Source organism: Crotalus tigris, unplaced genomic scaffold, assembly GCF_016545835.1.
Source record: "Crotalus tigris isolate CLP2741 ecotype Arizona unplaced genomic scaffold, ASM1654583v1 scf7180000017666.379230911805:20528666, whole genome shotgun sequence".
Classification (NCBI taxonomy): domain Eukaryota; kingdom Metazoa; phylum Chordata; class Lepidosauria; order Squamata; family Viperidae; genus Crotalus; species Crotalus tigris.
The window spans coordinates 5,607,192-5,628,531 of NW_024096552.1; the positions used below are offsets into that span (position 1 = coordinate 5,607,192).

Consider the following 21,340-nt stretch of genomic DNA (forward strand, 5'->3'; position numbering starts at 1 on the left):
TCCTTCCTAGGGATTGTCTGGCAAGCAAAGTCAATGTGGGAAAACAGATTAGCTTAACAATCATATGATTCACTTAACTGCAGTGATTTTCTCAACAACCTTGGGAAAAGAAAAGGTGTCAAGTTTCAGCTTGGTGTCTCAGTGGCATCCTGCCATCAAAGACTAAGGGGGAGGGGGCACGGAGAGAACAAATGGACTATAAAGATATACAGTATGGGGATGTGATGGGAAATAGGGAGTGGGGATGACAGCTTGACAAAGATCAGGGAAGTACAGAACTAGTTTGTGCCAGCGCTCAAGGCCACGCCTGCTGAGATTGGAATGTGAACTATCCCAAACATCTCAGCGGTTCTCAAAACACCTGTGTGGCTCTGCATTGGCTGAAGACAAACTGGTCATAAGGGGAGGACTGGGATGAGGGGAAAACTTTGTCATTTTTTCACACGGAAAATTCATTTTTTTTTATTACCTCTCAATTTTTTCATGGCGCTTTTCAGAAGCACAGTGACATCATTGTAGTCCCAGATTGTCCACTTTGGCTCTAAAAGTAAATCCACTGGATTCTCAAATGTTTTCTTTGCCTGGTACCTGGCAGAGCAAAACAACGTTGACTAGAAGATGGGGCTAACATTCAAATTGATCTTGATGGGTTAAAAGTAATACCATGAAATTTAATAGAGATGAATAGAGTTACATGGAATCCTCTATTTATGATTATTTCTTAGCAACCAACACTGGAAGTTTTTAAGAAAAGAGTGGACAGCCATTTGCCTGAAATGGTATAGGGTCCTGCCTGAGCAGGGGGCTGGGCTAGAAGGCCCTAAAATACAATACATTGTCTTTAAATTAAATTACTGCAAAATACAAACAGAACTTTCCAAAATAGGAAAACTGCTGATCTCTGAGACTGTAAAGAGGAGGGTGGATTCACTTACTTCTCCAAGATGCTTCCAATGTCCTAAAAAAGAGAGAGAGAAACCACTGAGCCATTTCCTATGCAGAAAATGAAATTCATATATTCATAAAATAAATGAGAGAAACCTCTGTACAATCAGACACTAACAAAAATATACTTCCATTTTTATTTAAAAGAATCCCACTGCTCTTTTTTCCCCAGCAGTTCACCTATTTTAGAAAGGTACTGTTTATTTTTATTTTCTTGTTTTAGAAAAATTATACCCCGGTTGAATTCAACAGAATTAGAAAGATTATAGTATATATATAAAAATAATAAAACATCATAGAAAAAAGAAACAAAACACATTTGAAAAAGAAAATAATGCATCAATAAAATACAAAAATTCCCTGCGTTTATGCTTCTGGAATCAAGGCACTTTGGAAAATCCAAGTGGTTTTAACTTTGTAGAAGGCCATCAATTTTGGGGTTCTCCTTGCCCTGGAGATTAAGGGGAAGGGAGACCCTACAAAGAACACCCACCACCAAGTCCCTTCATTGGTAATAGGACCCCTCAGCGGGCATTCTTAAAACCATTAAGGGTGCTGACCAGCACTTTGAATTCTTCCTTTTCACATGGCCCGCTTTTTCTGAATTAAATATTAGCCATTGCAGGTAGCCCTCGACTTTCAACAGTTCATTTAGTAAGGTGACCAACTTTTTTACAATGAAAAGGACACAAATAAATTGAATAAAAAATATCGTAAATAAAAGAAACATTTTATTCATTGCAACAATAATACAGACAACTTGCATGTGCAAAGTTTGGCAGCCGGGTGTTTTGGCGCGCTCAGCAGCAATTCCTATTGGCTTTCGAAAGCTAATAGCGGGAAGTAGCACAGCTCATGCAAAAGTTGAAAAAAAAAACATCAAAAAAGGTGCCGGAACGCCATTCTGAGCGTTCTATGAGAAAAAAAAAACCCCTGCAAATTAGTCTTCAAATATCGAAAAGGAGGACATGAAGGAGGACACTTTTCAAGGGAGGACAGAACTTACAAAAGGAGGACTGTCCTCCCTAAAGGAGGACGGTTGGTCACCTTACATTTAGTGACCGTTCAAAGTTGCAATGGCACTGAAAAAACCCCTCAGCGGGCATTCTTAAAACCATTAAGGGTGCTGACCAACACTTTGAATTCTTCCTTTTCACATGGCCTGCTTTTTCTGAATTAAATATTAGCCATTGCAGGTAGCCCTCAACTTTCAACAGTTCATTTAGTGACCGTTCAAAGTTGCAATAACACTGAAAAAACCTGACTTTTTCACACTTACAACTGCTGTAGCATCCCCTTGGTCATGTAATCAAAATTCAGCCGCTTGGCAACTGATGGTATTTTTGATGGTTGCAGGTTCCCAAGGTCCCTTCCAGCCCTGTGATTCTATGATCTCAACTTCCTGCCTGACCTGTAAGAGTTTGCTGGCTGGCTGCTGATGCTTCTCCTCTATTTCCTGGATGAGATCGTCAAGAGAGCACAGTCCAGCCAAACCATTGTCCCTTCTTGCCAGAATCTCCTTCTCCGTCTCTTCCATTCTGGCCAGAAGAAGCTTCTCCTGTCTTTTTAACCACCGTTGTAGTTCTCTGAATTCAGCCACTGCGTTTTTTTTCTCTTTTTTGATTTGGTCCTAGAACAAAAAGACAGAAAAAGCAAAAGGCATGTTTTTATTTTATTTTAATTATTTCACTTAATTATTTTTATTGTTATAATAATTAAACAGATTCCCTGAAGAGTCCAGAAACAAGATGGGAGAATTTCCTAGTCTACGGAGAAAAAAAAATCCTTTTTGACATCAACAAACATAGGGGGAAAGGTTTCTAAAAACCGAAAAAAGGTCCAGTTTAAATGATCTCTCATGAACATTTTCTTTGGGAGATCAGGAATTCCACAAAAGTAGACAGAAAAATGTTTTGATTTTTGCATTCTATCGATGCATTATTTTCTTTTTCAAATGTTTTTTGTTTCTTTTTCCTATGATGTTTTATTATTTATTCGATTTCACATTTTTTTCAGTAAGATGAAATATGGTTTGCATTAATTTATTATGCAAACCAAACCCATTATATAAAATATGGCTCATAGGTGTCCTTAACACAACTGTGACTCATTCAGCCAATGTTGACATCCCAAAGATACAGTCCCCAGGTTAAGAACACATTCTGTGCCCAAACACTGTCTTTAACTGGAATTTCATTTCAGTCAGAACTTCTACTTACAAACAGGCTGCCTATTATTAAAGAAGGCGGGTGATGTTCTCCTTCCTATTAGCTCAGAAGCTCCTCACAGTTGGATCAATACTTACAAGCATCTCCTGAACTCTTTGCTCTGTTTCGGTTTTGTATGCAGCTATTTTTTCTTTCTCTTCCTTCTGAGCCTTCAGGCAATCCCCAACCTTGAGCTGAAGAGAAAATACAAGATTTGAGTTTCTTTTCCGTAAAGAATTACATCTGAGGGAAGACCTAATTAGAAGATATATGCAACCATCATAAATACATGGCAGTTGCCAAGTTTCCAAATTTCGAACAGTCACTTTGAACAGTCACTAAATGAATGGTTCTAAGTCGAGGAATACTTGTAATGGTGACTTCTGGTGAGAAGATGGACAGCTGAGAACACACCCAGGGAAGGATCCCTGAAGCATTTTTCCCTGGACTGTAGCTTTTTCAACTACCAACAGAAGAAACCGGCATTCCTTTAGTATAAATTACCCCTATGGGTTAGGGAAAGTCCTAGAATTATCCCATAAGATCCTCTGATACAGCAAAGGTCTGCAAGTAGTTTCAGGAGCTTTGCTTCGAAACAGTTTATGTGCCCAAAACTGGGGCAGCTCTGCAATCAGTTTGTTGTTGAAGAAGCAGCTATTTTGGAATTTATTTTTCAAACAGTGTTGTGCCTTTCATTTCGTAATCATTTTTAAGGACTTTTAATCTTTACTAAGCTAAAAGAGGTTCTCTTTAGTCGTAGCCTATTATTCCTTTTTGAAGATCTGCACCATTTTGACGGTTTCTTCATTGTTAAACAACAAGGAAGAAGACTGCAGAAGGCAAGCTAAAATAAGGAAATGTGGAATCTCTATTTTTTTAAAAGTTGATGGAGAAATATTTAAGGATAGAAAGTTGTGGTTTTAGTTTATTATTTTTAGTAATTTGTAGCTTGCTGTGGGTGACTAAAACTTCCTGATTTTTATATTTCTGACTGGCCAGCAATTCTTAAAAAATGCTACTCTTTGACAAAAGAGGACGTTAAGAAGATGGTGGAGCAAAGTATTAGAGATGTATTTGAAAAATCTTTACATAAAATCCATCAGTTCATAGATCAACTATGCTCCAAAGATGTTTTAAAAAGCTTCTCAAACTTCATCAGAGATATAAATATGTGTAGAAAGTTACCAAACCACCGAAGCAATTGCACAAGTAGCTGACAATGCAGAGAAGTCAACTGCAATTTTGGAATAGAAACCTGACACCAATTTTTATTATGATAGCTTAAATATAAACCTCCCAACACAATTAAAAGAAGGGCTCCAAGAAAATCTGCAACTTTTAAAAGAACAAGTTTGGGACTTTTTTTCTCATGGAAATTAACAAGGTTGAGAAATCCTTGAGAAAAAGAGAAGCTCAGTTTGATATTTGTAACTGAAAGAAAGTCTTAATCTAAAATTTGAAAACATATTTTTTTCCTTTATATATAATGCTCAAGTAATTTATAAAGTTTGTAAAATATTATTAAAAATGAATTTGAAAGTATATTAAAAGCAAGATAGAGAAAAAGATCTATTAGCTTAAAGAAACTTTAGAGTTTTTTTGTGAAAAAATTTTTATTTTCAATTTTACATTACTTTCATAAAAAATACTTCAGATAAAGAGTAAAATAAATTTATACACACAACTTTCGGTATTGCTCACCCATTTCCCCCCAAACCGCATCCACCCTCTAACCTCTTCTCTCACTTCCCTCTTTCCCTCTTCTTCCTCACTCTTCCCCTCTCCTCCTTCTCCTCAACCTTCCTACTTACTTCTCCCCTTCCTCCTATCTTCTCACTCTGGATGCAGTCCAGGGGAAATGCCCGAGCAATTCCTCTCTCCAAATTAAAACATCAATATTATATACAATAAAACTATTTCTACTTATCTGAACTATTTAACCTCTAACGCAGTGATTCTCAACCTTTCTAATGCCGTGACCCCATAATACAGTTCCCCATGTTGTGGTGACCCCCAAGTGGGTGTGTGGCCACCAATAAGAGGGAGTAGAACAGCTAGGGAAAGGGGAAAAAAATGGCGGACAGCATGGTTTGGTGACCCCCGTGAAATGGTCATTCGACCCCAAATGGGGTCCTGACCCACAGGTTGAGAACCACTGCTCTAACCCATCCTCCCGCCCCCCTCCCCCCTCCCTCTTCCAATATTGACCCACCAATAATCTTGCTGCTGTTATTAAATTCAACATTAAAATAGTTTCTTTAGCATCAAAATCCACAAAAATACCCAAAAGAAATAACTGGGGAGTAAACTTAATCTTCCTTTTAAAAACCTTTTGAATGTTCCACCAAATCATAATCCAAAAAGCTTTAATATTTTTATAAGTCCACCAAACATGAAAATAGGTTGCATCCAAGCAACCACATCTCCAACATTTAGGTTGCAGGTTCGGGTACATACAAGACAACTTTTTAGGATCTAGATGCCATCTATAAAACATTTTATAAAAATTTTCCCTCAAATTTTGAGCCTGCGTAAATTTAACATTTCTAATCCAAATTACCTCCCATAAATAAGAAACTTTAGAGTTTTAAAAAAGGATGTTTACAAGAAGGAAAAAAATATTCTATGAGGGTAACTTGCAGGGAATGATCTAAATTTAATGAGTTAATTGGAGTTAGTTGGAATTGTATTGGTCTGAAAGTGAACTTTAAAGTACACAGGTTAAGACAGAATTTTTTAAAAGATGCATTAGAAAGCTTTGATTTTAGAAACATTTTAAATAAATGTTTAGCGCTTTAAAATAGCTGAAAAAGTATTTTTCCCTTTAAACAATCTGAAAGAATACAGTGAATTTTTTAAATATAAATAGTGATAGTTAATAAAGATTATTAAGTAGAAATAGAAATACATATTATTTCCACAGCAAGGAAGATAAAACAGAAATGATTAAATTGATTGTTTTATTCAAAGAGGCAGATATACATAATTATGCTTTTTATTTGGGTATCACTTCTGGATTTTGTGCTTGTGATGAAAAAAAATGAATGACCTTGGTTTTGCTGATCAGATAAATTTGTTGTTATAGAAATAGCTAGTTATATACTAATGTGGAAAAGTAAAAAGTTGAGGCTCAAATGTTGTTATCTTGTTCTGTGCTAAAAAGACAGAAGTCAACGTTTTTTTTTCTTTCTTCCCTTGTATCTCACATTTTCTTTCCTCCTGTCTTTTTCCTTCCATTAATTTCCTATTTTTATTTTATTGTTTTATCAGTGTGAATGGACCTCATTCTGCTTATGATTTTATTACGTTTAAGCTTGATATTGGTAGTTATTTTGTAGCTATTTTATATAAAATTTTATATGCAAGCAGTTTTATAGATAGAAGTAAGTGTTTTATGTATACTGAAAAAGTAAATGTTTCATGCTAAATATACAGGAGATTGCTTACACGAAAGGAACAAGGTAAGGTTCAATGGTCCAAGAAATAGGGAGGGGGGGGGAGGTGAGCAAGCCTGGATTCATGTATATGAGCCATCACCTTGGAATTTGTTTTCCTGTGCATCGTTGCTCCTGGTACAGAGACTTGACTCTCTTTCTTCTGAAAAAGGCATAAAAAGTGGAAAAAGTCTCTTCTGGGTGTGCCTTTGTCCCTATAAGCCAGTGTTTCTCAACCTTGACAATTTTAAGGCATGTGCCTTGCTGGCTGTGGACTTCTGGGAGTTGAAGTCCACATGCCTTAAAATTGTCAAGGTTGAGAAACACTGCGAGTCTAAGCAGCCACAAAGAGGGAGAAGGTTACCCAACTCTGTCTCGGCCAAAATAAAGTTATTTTCTTTGCTGAAACCTCAGCTCAGGAGTTTCTTTTGGCTCTTTGGAATTTCTGAGTAGCGCAGGGAAATTTGTGAGGTTAAGTGGAAAACCTTATAAATGTATAAAATGCAAAGTCATGAGGTAAAAGAATACTTGTAATGGCAGGTAAGTGAGTTGCCTGAGTCTCCCAGTTGCAGTCATCTGAGAAGCATCAGATTAGCCACTGAGAAACAAAAGTTTGGGCAGGAATATTTTTGGGTATTTCAAGACTTTGAAGGACTCTATGATGATCTTGCTCTATAGCAAACGTAGAAAAATGTCATTTGAAAGAAAATTTACTAGTGTTTCCTTCCCCATCTGATCTTTAAACTTCAGCCAGTTAATCCTGTTGTTGATATTTAGATTAGATCTTTCTTATCTCTCCTTAGAAAAAGTGAGCTGGCAAAAGAGTTCTATTTCTCCACTGCTAAGCATAACAGTTAAGTGACGTTTTGTCCCATTTTACAACCGTTCTTGCCACAGTTGTTAAGTGAAACACTGCAGTTGTTAAGTTAATCACACAGCTGTTAAGTGAATCTGGCTTCCCCATCGACTTTGCTCATCAGACGGTCTCAAAAGGTGATCACAGGACCCTGGGACACAGCAACATGACAGTTGTCAAGGATCTGAATTTTGATCAGTGAAGCAGGGATGCTGCAGCGACCATAAGTACGGAAACTGATCATAATAACTTTTTTCAGTGGTGTTGTAACATTGAACCATCACTAAATGAATGCTGGTAAGCTGAGGACTACTTGTTAACCTGTTTTTTAAAAATTGCAGGAACAGAGGCCAGGGGTGGGATAAAGCAGCAGGAAGCAAGTAAACTGCTCCAAATGTAACTAGTGCTGGCACTGGATGGCTCTCCTTAAGGATTCCTCCTGGCTGATTCCTACCTGGTACTCCTGGAAAGCCTCCTCCGCAGGGATTACCCAGTGGTCCCTGTGCTTTTTGGATCGGTTGCAGACCACGCAGATGAGGGTCTCGTGGTGCTTACAAAAGAGCTTGAGGGGCTCCCGGTGCTTAAGGCAGACGCTCCCTCCTTCCTCGCCCCAAGGATCTTCGCATCTCCTGGCCATTTCCACCAGCCGCGCCAGCTGCCTGTTGGGGAGGAGGTTGCGGGGCCCGAAGGTCTGTCTGCACTGGGGGCAGGAAGCCTCCGATTCCGACGTCCCGCAACTGCGGGTCAGGCAGCCCCGGCAGAAGTTGTGGCCGCACTCCGGGATGAGCACGGGGTCCTGGAAATAGTCCAGGCAGATGGAGCAGGTGGCTTCTTCCAGCAAATACTGCAAGGGAGCTTCGGCCGCCATCGCTGCCTCCTCCGCCGAGACAAGGAAAGAGAAAGTTAGTTTTTCATCTTTTCCTATGAATCAGGTGACCGCCTTTGGGCTGTGTCCAAGCGGGAAATCGAGATGAATTATTGTTGGTGCTGCGGTCGGCGTCGCTGACTTCTTAAAGGATAGAGTATTTTTTTAAAAAAGCAAATTGGGAAAAAGCGGACTCCCGATCAATTATTATTGGCCCAATCAGCTCATTAAAGGAAAAATTCCTTTAAAAACTGGGGAGAAGCAAACATGCGTGGGAGGATTCCCGATCAACTACAATTGATCCCAATTGATTCTGCTAAAGGAAAATATATTGGAAAAAACCTGGGGAGAAAGAAACATCCATGGAATGGACCCCCTATCAATTAGAATTGATCCCAGGATCCTGTTAAATGGGGGGGGGGGTTTAAAAACTGGGGAGAAACAAACATTCTTGGGACGGCCTCTCCCTCCACCCCCCAATCAATTATTGATCCAAGCATTCTGCTAAAGCAGAGGTGGGGAATCAATGGGCCCTTTATGACCTGTGGCCTTCAACTCCCAGAACTCCTGAACCAGCATGGCTGGATGAAAATCTTCAGATTAGAGTAGACTAATAAAGTCTCTTAAGGCAAAAAAAAATGGATAGAAAGAGTAATTAGTAGTCTCAGGCTAATCTAAGACGGGGTCCCATGGGGTGAGGGGAACCTGGTGGGTGGAGAACATCTTATAGGCCCTTTGTTCAAGGGCTTTGAGGGGAGGCTTCCTTAGCCACAACGGGGTCCCCGAGGGGACATAGACACTCCCAAGCCCTTTCCTTTATTTTGCCTTTTCAGTGGTGGCAAAATGGAATGCCCTTCCTTCAATTGTCACCCCACAGTGGCATCATTTTGGCACCAGGTAAAGACCTTTCTATGTTGGAGGGAGGGAGGAAGGGAGGGAGGGAGGGAGGGAAGGAAGGAAGGAAGGAAGGAAGGAAGGAAGGAAGGAAGGAAGGAAGGAAGGAAGGAAGGAAGGAAGGAAGGAAGGTGACTATTGTACCACTACTAAACAGATATAGGTCTTGGAAGCTAGGCCTAATTTACAGAACATTCACATTTAAATCTCTTTTTAATGTCCAATATTTCTATTGCAGGAAAACCTTCAATCTAGGAAGATCTAACATGTTATCATCAAATGTGTTAAAGAGGAGTACTGTATAGCAAAATCCCATTATCTATTTTTTTAAAGTCCGTATCCTATTTAATAAAATCACTGAAAACATTTCTCTATATCTTGCTGTAGCATCCTTTTTTACACTAATTGACTAAGTGTAGGATGATTTTTTTTATTAGCAGATCAATTCATCACAATCTACATAAAAAGAATTAAATTCTGTTCAGTTGTGATCACCATTCAAAAGCACTATGTTTGATTGTAGCCTGATAGTTTATTTTTATTTCCTCCTTTTTTTCTCCGTTTATGTGATTAAAATATTTAACTAGCTTTCTTGGACTGTAGCTATAAATAAAAGAAACTTTAAATCTTTCAGATGAAGACCATGGCAAATCACTATCATGGTACCAAAAAAATTTCATGGACATGTTCATGATATCACCAGGATTCGATTCAATTCAGCGGAGTTTATTTTTTTAATACTTCTGCAACGCCATTCAGTGATTTGTAAGTGGGCCTGTGAGAGAGCTTATTTCATTTTCAGGAATTATTATTATCGTTAGATTAAATTATTACTACTATTATTAACATCCATGTAAAAAGAGATGTCTCTCAGTACAAAGAAACAAAACTTCTATTTAAAATGCACCCCCACTACCACCAGAGCACAATCTAAGCACTATCAAAATTACAAATGAAAACTTCCAACAGTTAAAATTACTGTTATTGTTTTACTGCCATAAAAGCCATGAAACCCATAACCACCATGATCTATGTATAGCCAGGGTAAAAAAAACAACAACCCATGAACAATACTATCTTCACCCTCTAAATGTGACGCCTATAATAATATCCAGAGCAGTGGCCCTTTATTGGCATGAAATGCCACAAATAAATGGGTGCATTGCAATCAAAAGTAGGATGAAATTGATTGCAGACCCTGAAAATCCCTGAGCTCATACCTCCCGTTCAACAGGTCTTTTCCTCTCTTGCAACCATATTTACAAACCTAGGTAACCTTACTTGAACTGAGTTTGGCTGGGCAAAGCAAACTAGGCTTGTTTAGAGCTGCTATGGATTGGCAAAGGCTGTATGTCAAGTCCTTCAACTTTGTAGACCTAATTTTCCAAGACAAACTCGCTGCCCAGCTGCCTCTAAAATTCACATTTGGCCTCTCCTTCCCAATAGCTCCACCCACATTTCCTCCTTCACTTCTCCCCCCAACAAAAAAGGAGGGGCCTTTCCATTGCTAGCCAATCCCATCCCCCCATTGGTTCTCACAGACCCCTATTTCAAAGGCCCTGCTCCCCAAAAACGGGGAGATGCTGCAAAGCAGGAAAAACTGTAGTGGGAAGCAACAAAGGCCTCAGGGATGGAAGCCCGCCCCTTATTTACATATGGGTAGAAGGCGGGTCTGGCTGCCATCTTGACTTTGTTGACCTGCCTTTGCTGTAATCCCCATCCCTTTGAGAGTCTGCTAGATCAGTGGCTCTAAATTTGGCGTCTATGGAAGTCAGATAAATAAGCATTTTTAACATTTCTCATTTTTAATGTATATAGACATTAAAAAGTGTCTTATGACAGATTCATACACTTACGACCATTGCAACACCCCCCTGATTATTGAATCAAAATTAAGTTGTTTGGCAATTGGTTCATATTTATGACAGTTAGAGTATCCTGGGGTCATGTAATCATCTTTTGTGACCTTCTGACAAGCAAAGTCAATGGGAAAGCCGGATTCACTTAATAACTGTGTGACTAACTTAACAACTGCTGTGATTCACTTAACAACTGTGACAAGAAAGATCGTCAAGAACCGCTACCCCACAAAGAGTCACTGGGGTCCAGGTTCCCCTGGCCCTCTTTTCCAACCGCCCGGGCGCCTTCCCCTGCTACAGTCCGTGGTTGGGGCTGCCCATCCACTCTGCTCCCTCCCTCAGACACCTCCGCTTGCCAGGGTCAGCAGGACTCTGCTGTCTTGTCCTTCCAGCTGGTCTCTTGGGCAGCCTCCTCCCACAGGTGGGTGACACGGTGTGGGGTGGTCACATGGCTAGTCAGCCATTCTTCCTCTCTCTCTTCTGCTACTTGCTGGTCTCTCCTGCCACTGCCTCTGCTCCTCCGTTGATTCCCCTGCTTGCCTCTCTTTCTCTCCATCTCTCATTTTCCTTCCTCCTCCTCCTCTTTTCTCAACCTTTCCTCACAGACTTTTCTCTACCTTTCCCTCACACTCCTTTCTCCCCTTTCCTATCCTCATGCGTTGCTCCCCCTCATTCCGTGGGGTGGCCAGGTGAGCGGGAGGCCCCACTCCCCTCCTCCCCTCTGCCCCCAAAGACTCCCCTCTCCCTCTCACCCCCTCTATCCCCTGCTCCCCTCCTCTTTCCTGCCAAAACATATTCATTCCCTTCTCCCTCTTCCCCCAGGGTTGTTAAAATGGGGTAGAACTCATGTAACAACCGTCTCACTTAGCAGCAGAGATTTTGGGCTCAGTTGTGGTTGTGAGTCGAGGACTACCTGTATTAGGTATATTCATTTGAATTCGTCACTTGCTCCTTTGCCAGCAGCAGTTTGTCCATCTTTAAGAAGAGACTGGACAGCCATTTCTCCGAAATGGTATAGGGTTTCCTGCCTGAGCAGGGGGTTGGACTAGATGACCTCCAAGGTCCCTTCCAACATTATTATGATTATGATTATTATGATTATTATTTGTTGGAATATTCATGAGCAGAAAGAGTCATGTGGTAACTCAGTCAGCCAATGTGAAGAAAGTGCTACTGAGTCTGTGCAAAAGGTATTGAGTTAGAAGCTGAATTTTCAGTCTCAGGTTTGTCTCTGTATCTCTTTGTGAGAAGTCTTCAATTGAGTTATGTTGCTGTAAAGAAGAATGTATGATATTGTAAATATTTTGATATATATATAAAGAAGTTATTTTGAATCAGCTAAATGCAATCAACTGTGAGATTTTCTGATTTATTTTTTCACCAACAGAGAAATTAAAATTCTTTATTATGGATCATCGCACAGTCAGCCAGATGTTCAGACTGGATTTGGCATTTTGTCTACCTATCGAGTCCTTACCCAGGACCTGGGATAGGCAGATGTGGATGTTTGATGGTATTACAGATATCGTCGCAGGATGGAAGCAGTTCCTAGTAAGGCCGCCTTTTGCAATTGACTAATAGCGAATTTGTCAATGCCAATGGTGTTCAAGTGGTGCTCCAGGTTTTGGGATTGCACCCAAGGAGCCTATGACTATTGGTACTACCCTTGCTTGCTTTTGCCACAGTCTTTCTATTTCTATTTGTAGGTCTTTGTATTTTGTTATCTTCTCCAGTTCTTTCTCGTCTATTCTGCTATCTCCAGGCACTGCCACGTCCACTATCCAGACTTTTTTGTCTTTCTTATCGACAATTGTTAAGTCTGGGGTGTTATGTTGCAGGTGCTTGTCTGTTTGAATTCTGAAGTCCCAGAGCAGTTTAATTTTATCATTTTCTATGACTTTCTCTATTTTATGATCCCACCAGTTTTTGCTTACAGGCAAATGATATTTTTTGCAGATCTTCCAATGCACCATTGTTGCTACTTTGTCATGCCGCTGCTTGTAATCAGTCTGTGCAATCTTCTTGCAACAGCTTACCAAGTGGTCCACTGTTTCTTCAGCTTCTTTGCATAGGCGGCACTTACTGTCTGTTGCTGTCTTCTCAATTTTGACTTTGTATGCATTTGTCCTTAAGGCTTGGTCTTGTGCAGCCAGAATTAGTCCCTCGGTCTCTTTCTTCAATTTTCCTGCTCTTAGCCATTGCCAGGTTTTATTATTATTGCTTTCCCAGCTATTTTTTTTCATGTATTGGCCATGTAGTGCTTTGTCTTCCCATGCCTCTATTCTGTTCTTCATTTGGTCTTTCTTGAGGCCAGTTTGGTCTCTCCAGTAGTTAGTAAACCTTCCTGATATACTAATTTCAGTGCATCTTCATCATTGTTCTTCAGATATTCTTCCAAAGCCATTTTTTCTTCTTCAACCATCTGATGTACTTGTAGCATTCCACGCCCACCTATTTGCCTTGGTAGATAAAGTCTATCAATGTCACTGCGTGGATGAAGGGCATGATTCATTGTCATTATTTTTCTGGTCTGCCTATCCATTGTTTTAGTTTTGCTTGAGTCCAGTCCACTATTCCAGCTGTGTACCTAATGACTGGGATTGCCCAGGTGTTGATTGCCTTTATGGTATTTCCTCCATTGAGTTTGGACTTTAAGATCTTCTTCACTCTCTTTTTTTTTTTTTTATTGAATTTTTTTTCAGAAATTTTACAGATAAACATCCACCCCCCCTCCCAAACCACCCCACCCTCCCCCCCCCCCGACTTCCCAGAACTGAATATAGGATTATTTAACAAATTTTAAAAATAACGTTTACAATTTATAAAATAATTAATAATAATAATAAAAATCGTAATCATAATATATATAATAATAATATACATAACATAAGCTTTAAAGTGAATAATATATACTAAAAAAAAAAAAGAGGAAAAAAGGAAAAAGAAAAGAGAGAGAGAAAGAAAAAAAGAAAAAGGTAGACGAAAAATAAAACATATATAAAAAAGTATATGAATAATAATACATAAAGCGTAAAAAAAAGAAGAAAGAAAAAAAACAATCATTACAAGTTATAGAAAAGCTAAATAATATTTTTCCATATCCAAATTATGTTGTATAAAATTTATCCATTTTTCCCATACCGCAAAAAATTTCTCTTGAGATTGCTCCTTTAAAAAAGCCGAAATCTTTGCCATTTCTGCCAAATACGAAACTTTATAAAACCACTCTTGTAAGGTAGGCAAGGATTCCTTCTTCCAATATTGTCCTATTAACAGCCTAGCGGCTGTAATCAAATTTAACATCAATATAACCTCCCTAGCATCACAATCAGTAACAATACCTAATAAAAATAATTGCGGAGTAAATTTTACCCTCCTTCTAAAAATTCTCTGAATATTCCACCATATCTTAATCCAAAAAGCTTTTATATGCTTACACGTCCACCAGATATGATAATAAGTAGCATCCAAGTATCCACATCTCCAGCATTTCGGCTGTAAATTAGGGTACATAATGGACATTTTCTTTGGATCAAGGTGCCATCTATAAAACATCTTATAAAAATTCTCTCTTAAATTTTGCGCTTGTGTGAATTTAACATTTCTTATCCAAATAAGTTCCCAAGTATCCATTGAAATCGATTCACCAATATTCTGTGCCCATTTAATCATACAATCTTTAACTAATTCAGATTCTGAATCCAATTCCACTAAAACCCCATAAACTCTCTTTATATGGGTTGGCCTTTGATCTCTTACTTGTTTTAGAAGAATTTCATCTTCTCTGAGCCAGCCCATTTTACAATCCATCTTCCATCTATCCACTATTTGTCTATATTGGAACCATGAATAAGTTAGATTTTCATGTGTTAATTCTTCCAAAGATTTTAACTGCCAGTCTTGGCCATCCCATCTAAGTAACTGTGCATAAGAGACCATATCCATATTAACCCCTTTCCTTATGCCTTCTATGGCATGCCGAGGTATAGCCCATAATGGTATTTTAAAATCACATTTATAATACTTCCTCCACACTCTAAGCAAAGAGATTCTTATAATATGAGACTTAAAAACCCAATCCACTTTTTTATTAAATAGGCATGCCATCCAAAAAGTAAGTCCCAACCTTCCAAATGAAGTATTTCTATATTTGTTAAATTCACCCAATCGCTGATCAATGTTAATACTACAGCATCATAATACAATTTCATATTTGGTACCTTGAGTCCGCCTCTCTCACGAAAATCTTGCATTATTTTAAGTTTCACCCTTGGTTTTTTCCCTGCCCAAACAAATTTATTAATACCTTTTTGCCATTCATCTAAATTACGTTCACTCTTTAAAATAGGTAACATTTGAAACAGAAAAATAAACTTTGGCAGGACATTCATTTTAATAACTGCAATTCTACCCATAAGGGATAACTGTAAATTGTTCCAATTTTTTAAATCCTTCTGTACCTCCGTCCACAGCTTTTCATAATTATTTTTATACAATTTTGCATTGGAAGCAGATAATATAACCCCCAAATATTTTACCTTATCAACAATTTCAAAGTCTGTTAACTTAACTAGAACCTGTTTATCACCATTAGTCATATTTTTAGCTAATATTTTAGTCTTATTATTATTAATTTTAAAACCAGAAACACGTCCATATTGTTGGATCAATTGTAATAATTTTACCACCGAACAAATAGGTTGAGACAAAGTAACAACCAAGTCATCTGCAAAGGCTCTTAATTTATATTCTTTTTTATTAATTTCTATTCCTTTTATTTCTTGAGACTCCCGAATTTTAATCAACAAAATTTCCAATGTTAAAACAAACAATAACGGAGATAACGGGCATCCCTGTCTTGTACCTTTTTCTATTACAAAAGCCTCTGACAAACCCCCATTTACAATAAGTTGAGCAGTCTGTTTTTGATATATATTAGATAATACTTGTAATATATTTTGTCCAAAATTCATCTCCTTAATTAGACATAACATAAACTGCCAATTCACTTGGTCAAAGGCTTTTTCAGCATCCAAAAATATCAGGCCTGCAGAGACTTGGTTATTCTTTTCTAAATACTCTAATAAGTTAATGATTTGTCTGACATTATTTTTCATATACCTTCCAGTTATAAAACCCGATTGATCCTTATGTATAAGCTGCTGCAAGATCCCCATAAGCCTGTTGGCTAAAATTTTTGCAAAAATTTTATAATCCACATTTAAAAGAGATATAGGCCTATAATTTTTAGGCAATGTAAGATCTTGATTGTCTTTTGGAATCAGTGATATAAATGCATTACGCCAAGATGGAGGGATCTCTAACCCCTGTAATAAGTTATTAAACAATTCACACAACGGTTGAGTCATCTCTTCTACTAGAGTTTTATAATAAATAGATGTCAACCCATCCGTACCCGGCGCTTTGCCCAATTTCAATTGTTTAATAGCTGTAACAATTTCTTCCTTAGTAATTAAACCATTAATCTCTTTTTCCTGATCTTCTGTTAATTTAGAAAAATTAACTTTACCTAAATAATTGTTTATATCTGTAGTTTGAATATTAGTACTCTTGTATAATTTTTGGTAGTATTCTAAAAAAGATTTCTTAATCAATTCTTTCTGATAAACCAATTTACCATTATAATTTATTTTATCTATATTCCTCTGTTTCTGTTTCTTTCTTAACTGATAAGCCAACCATCTCCCTGGTTTATTAGCATTACAAAATGTATTTTGTTTCATAAATAGTAAATTGGTTGCAGCTTGATCAGCCATCAACATGTTAAATTGTGTTTTTAACAGTTTTATAGCTCCTTTCACCTTTTCATCTAAAGGATTTGAAATTAGGAGTTTCTCTTTTAATTTAATCTCCTCTTCTAAATCTTTACGTTTCTGAATCTGTTTCTGTCTATGCAAGTTATTCATTTTTATCAAAATACCACGCATAAAAGCTTTACTTGCATCCCACACCATTGACATTGATGTTCCCTTATTCATATTTAAAGCAAAATATTCCTTTAAACATTCCTTTAGTTTGTGAACATTTTTTTCTTGTTTAAATAAATTCTCATTCACCCTCCAGGATCTCCTGTCTTCTTTCTCAGCAAACAGTTCCATCCAAACTGGACTATGATCAGACAATGTCCTAGGAAAAATTTTTACATTCTTCACCCTGTTGTATAAATCTGTTGTGATCAAAAAAAAAATCAATTCTTGAGAAAGATTGGTGTCTATCTGAGAAGAAGGTAAAGTCCCTTTCTTCTTGGTTACGTTCACGCCAATAGTCTCTCAATTCCCAATCTTCTTTCATGTCAAAGAAGGCTTTAGGTAGTTTAGCCTGTTTAAAAAAAGTAGAAGAGCCTTTTTTGTCCTTTTGTATATCTAAGACACCATTCCAGTCTCCCATTAAAATCACAGATCTATAGTCCAACAAGGTTATTTTCTGATGTAGCAACCTGTAGAATTGCTCCTGTTGCTGGTTTGGTGCATACAGCCCCACAATAAGAATTTTCTTGCCATATAAACCAAGTTCAAGCATAACATATCTTCCATGAGGATCTGATTCTAACAGGATAGCAGATAAATTCTGCTTAACATAAATTACCACACCCCCTTTTTTCCCAGGGGCGGGAGATACAAAATGAGATCCCAAACGAGGATTGTTTAAGTATTTTTGGTCTTTAGATGTAATATGAGTTTCTTGCAAGCAGATAATATCATTGTTGTGTTGCTTTAAATAATGGTAGATTTTTTTTCTCTTTTGAGGAATATTTAATCCATTAACATTCCAGGTCAGGAGCTTTGCCATCTCCCTTGGCCTTGAGCCTGGAGAAGATCCCCTCAAATTCTGCTACTGAAGAGTATGTTGCAGAGCTTTTGGGTCTTGCTCCTCCCACCGGCATTGAGACAATTTGCTGAGTAGATTCTTTAATTTCTTTTTCTTTTTTCTGTTGTTCTTTTTCTTTACGTTTATGTGCTGCACGGGTCATTCTCTGTTCTTTAACCTCTGCTTGAGACATCCATACCACCTGTCCAGCAGTCGTCGCACCTGTACCTTCAGGTTTCTGTTCCATCTCTTTATCACTCAGGACTTTGTGCATCATGGGCAAAGGTGAGCCTGCACCCAGGACCGTTTTGTAAAATTCCTTAGCTTTAACAACTGTGTTAAGTCTATAACGTGTCCCCGCATGGCTCAAAACAATACCCATCGGAATCTCCCATCTAAATGGCATCAGTCTTGCTTTAAGTTCATTTGCTAGAAAAGCAAAATCTTTTCTGCTTCTTAAAATTTTAGGTGGAATTTCCTTTAAAATAATAATATCTTGGGCAGCAATCTGAAATCTTTTATTGTAAAAAATTTGCAGAATCTGATTTCTCAAAGACTTCTTAGCAAAATATATCACCACATCTCTAGGCAGATTCTTCTGTTTTGCAATCCAAGAATTAACTCTATAAATTCTTTCCACTTCCCCACGTAACTCATCTTTATCTATATTCAAAATAACAGCCAAGTCATTAATCACCATTTCCATCAAGTCTTGGGTTTTATCTTCTTCACTCTCTTGATGTATTCACTTCTAATCTTTTTCTTGACTTCAGTGTGCTTGATGTTGTCAGCTTGAAGGATACCCAAGTATTTGTAGTACTCTTCCTCATCCAGACTCTTAATGTTATTTTCCTGGGGCATCTTGATTCCTTCAGTTTTCACTATTTTTCCTTGTTTGATAGTAAGTATGGCACATTTGTCCAAGCCAAACTCCATTACAATATCTTGGCTATATATACGGACAGTGTTGAGCAGCGATTCTATTTCAGATGATGTTTTTCCATACAGCTTCAGATCATCCATGTAAAGGAGGTGGGATAGTCTGGCAGATGTTTTTGATGTTTGATAGCCATGTCCTGAGTTATTCAGTATTGTTGACAGAGGAAACAGTGCAATAACAAATAGTAATGGTGATAATGAATCTCCTTGAAATATCCCTCTCTTGATATTAACCTCTCCCAGCTTCTCACTATTGATCTGCAACTGTGTCTTCCATTGTGCCATCGATCTTTGCACAAATTTTCTGATGTTTCTACTGACTCCTGTTATTTCTAGGCACTTTATTATCCAATCATGTGGCAGAGAGTCAAATGCCTTTTTGTAGTCAATCCATGCCACATTCAGGTTGGTCTTCCTTCTCTTGCAGTTTTCCAAGATCATTTTGTCTATTAGGAGTTGATCTTTTGTTCCTCTGCTATTGGGGCGGTTTCCTTTCTGCTCAGGTGGAAAGAGATTGTTTTCAACTAGATGCTGTTGTACTGCATCAGCTATCACACCAGTTAGTAATTTGAAAGTTGTTGGTAAGCAGGTAATTGGCCTGTAGTTACCTGGTGTTGCCCCTTTTGCTGGATTTTTCATTATTAGGTAGGTTTTCCCAGTTGTTAGCCACTTTTCAATTTCTCCTCCTTGTAGTATATTGTTGAACTGCTTGGCAATGAGTGGGTGTATAACAGTTAGATGTTTCAACCAAAACCCATGCAGTTCATCTTCACCTGGTGCTGACCAATTTTTGATTTTCTTTGCTCTTTTTTCTACCATTTTTGTTGTTATTACTAGTTCTTTCATTTCAACTTCTGTTTTATTTGCATCTACCTCTTTTAACCAAGCCGCATCCTTGTTGTATTTCTTTGGGTTATCCCATATCTGCTTCCAGAACTGCACTGTTTCTTCCTTGTCAGGTACTGACTGATTCCTTGCAGTTTCTCCATTGATGGATTGGTAGAAACGTTTCTGATTGGATTGAAATTGGAGGTTCTGCCTATAGTTTGCAATTCGAGCTTCATATCTAATTTTTCCTGGCTATAGCTGTTATTTGTTGCTTTATTATTTCCAGTGCTTCCTTGATCTTCCTTGTTTCTAAGTGGTATTTCTTGATTAGTATTCTTTGGTCTTCTTGTTCTTCAGCTTCTTTTCTTTCATCTGTTCTAGCTTGCTTGCATGTGATCTTAACTTGCTGATCTTATTTTTAGTCTAACCTTCCATTTTTCTGGTGCACTGTTTGTTTGTTTTTCTTTTTTGTTGATTTTGCATCCCAGGTATTCTGTTATAACTGCAGCTATGCTGTACATTAGTTGGTTTGTTTCTTGCAGTGAATTGGTGCTTATACTTGATATTGCAGTATTTGCATCTTTTAATGCTTGTGCTAGCTGTTTCTTTGAAACAAGCTTCAATGCAGGTAGCCTTATTCTGTTGTTTTTGTGCTGTTCTAGATGCTCAGTTATTCTTTGTTTCAGTTCTTTTATTTCTTTAGTTAGAGGGTTTTGTTCTTCCTGAGGAAGAGGTGCCTGGTTTCCAAATGAGAACAGTTGTATATCTCTACTGGATTCTCCCCCTGGTTTGCCTCTATATTCTGAATTACTTCTGGTAAGGCTTTGATTTCTTTGCCCTGGGTAAACCTTTGCAGTTCGTCCAATTCTGTTTCTGTAAATACTTTATTTCGTATTATAAATCGGCGTTGATCTGCTAGTCTCTGTTCTGTTATTTCTGATTCTGGATGTTGGTCTTTCCAGAACTGGTGCATTCGTTTTAGATATCCTCGTCTTGTTGGACTTGATCTGTAGTAACAGATCATTATTTCTTTGTTTTCCATCACTGTTTATCTGCGACGGGTAAACACCTTTTCTTCCAGTAGTTCTGCAGCTGCTGGCCCTGGTTGCTCAGCCAACAGTCCTGAGTCCTGTAACCCATTTTTCACCAGATATCCAGGAACTCCAATATCTAGCGCGGACCTTGTTAACCCAGGTGACATCCGAGCCGGTATGGCATTCTGAAATTTACGTCTCACCATATTTTGTATGGGAGAGACACTCTTTGTCTGACTCCTCTGATGAGACCTGTCCAGTATGGTTGAACCTCTGGCATAACTCTCATCTTCCTCAGAGTACACAAGCCCCACAACCACGTCAAGGTAGTGCCTCACTGGGGGCTTTATTATTATTATTATTATTATTATTATTATTATTATTATTATTATTATTATTATACGCTTTGAGATGTTCCAGAGAGCTGTGGTTAGATTCAAAGTCACCATGTCAGAGTTAAGTTTCACTCACCGTATTTATATATTTGTTGGTTGGTTGGTTGATTATGTATAGCTCACCTTTTTTATTTTTACAAATAACTCAAGATGGCAAACATATCCAACACATCTTCTTCCTCCAATTTTCACCACCACAACAACCCTTTCAGTTGGATTGGACTGAGAGAGAATGACTATCTCAAACTCACCCAGC

The 21,340-nt window shown here is 38.0% G+C and overlaps 1 protein-coding gene across 2 annotated transcripts in view; it reads right to left on the minus strand.

Moving 5' to 3' along the window:
• The window catches only part of LOC120305174 (E3 ubiquitin-protein ligase TRIM11-like), a 37,240-nt gene that overhangs the window by 2,160 nt on the left and 13,740 nt on the right, over positions 1-21,340 (minus strand). Inside the window, exons 1-5 of one of the 2 annotated variants that reach the window (XM_039336609.1) lie at positions 7,897-8,350; positions 3,251-3,346; positions 2,357-2,575; positions 936-958; positions 470-588 (exon numbers count right to left, since the gene is read on the minus strand). In XM_039336609.1, the coding sequence (XP_039192543.1) occupies positions 470-588; positions 936-958; positions 2,357-2,575; positions 3,251-3,346; positions 7,897-8,310 (871 nt within the window). In that variant the 5' untranslated portion in view covers positions 8,311-8,350. Of the gene's footprint in view, positions 1-469; positions 589-935; positions 959-2,356; positions 2,576-3,250; positions 3,347-7,896; positions 8,351-21,340 lie in introns of those variants that run through there. The other variant, XM_039336608.1, reaches the window with a different exon arrangement.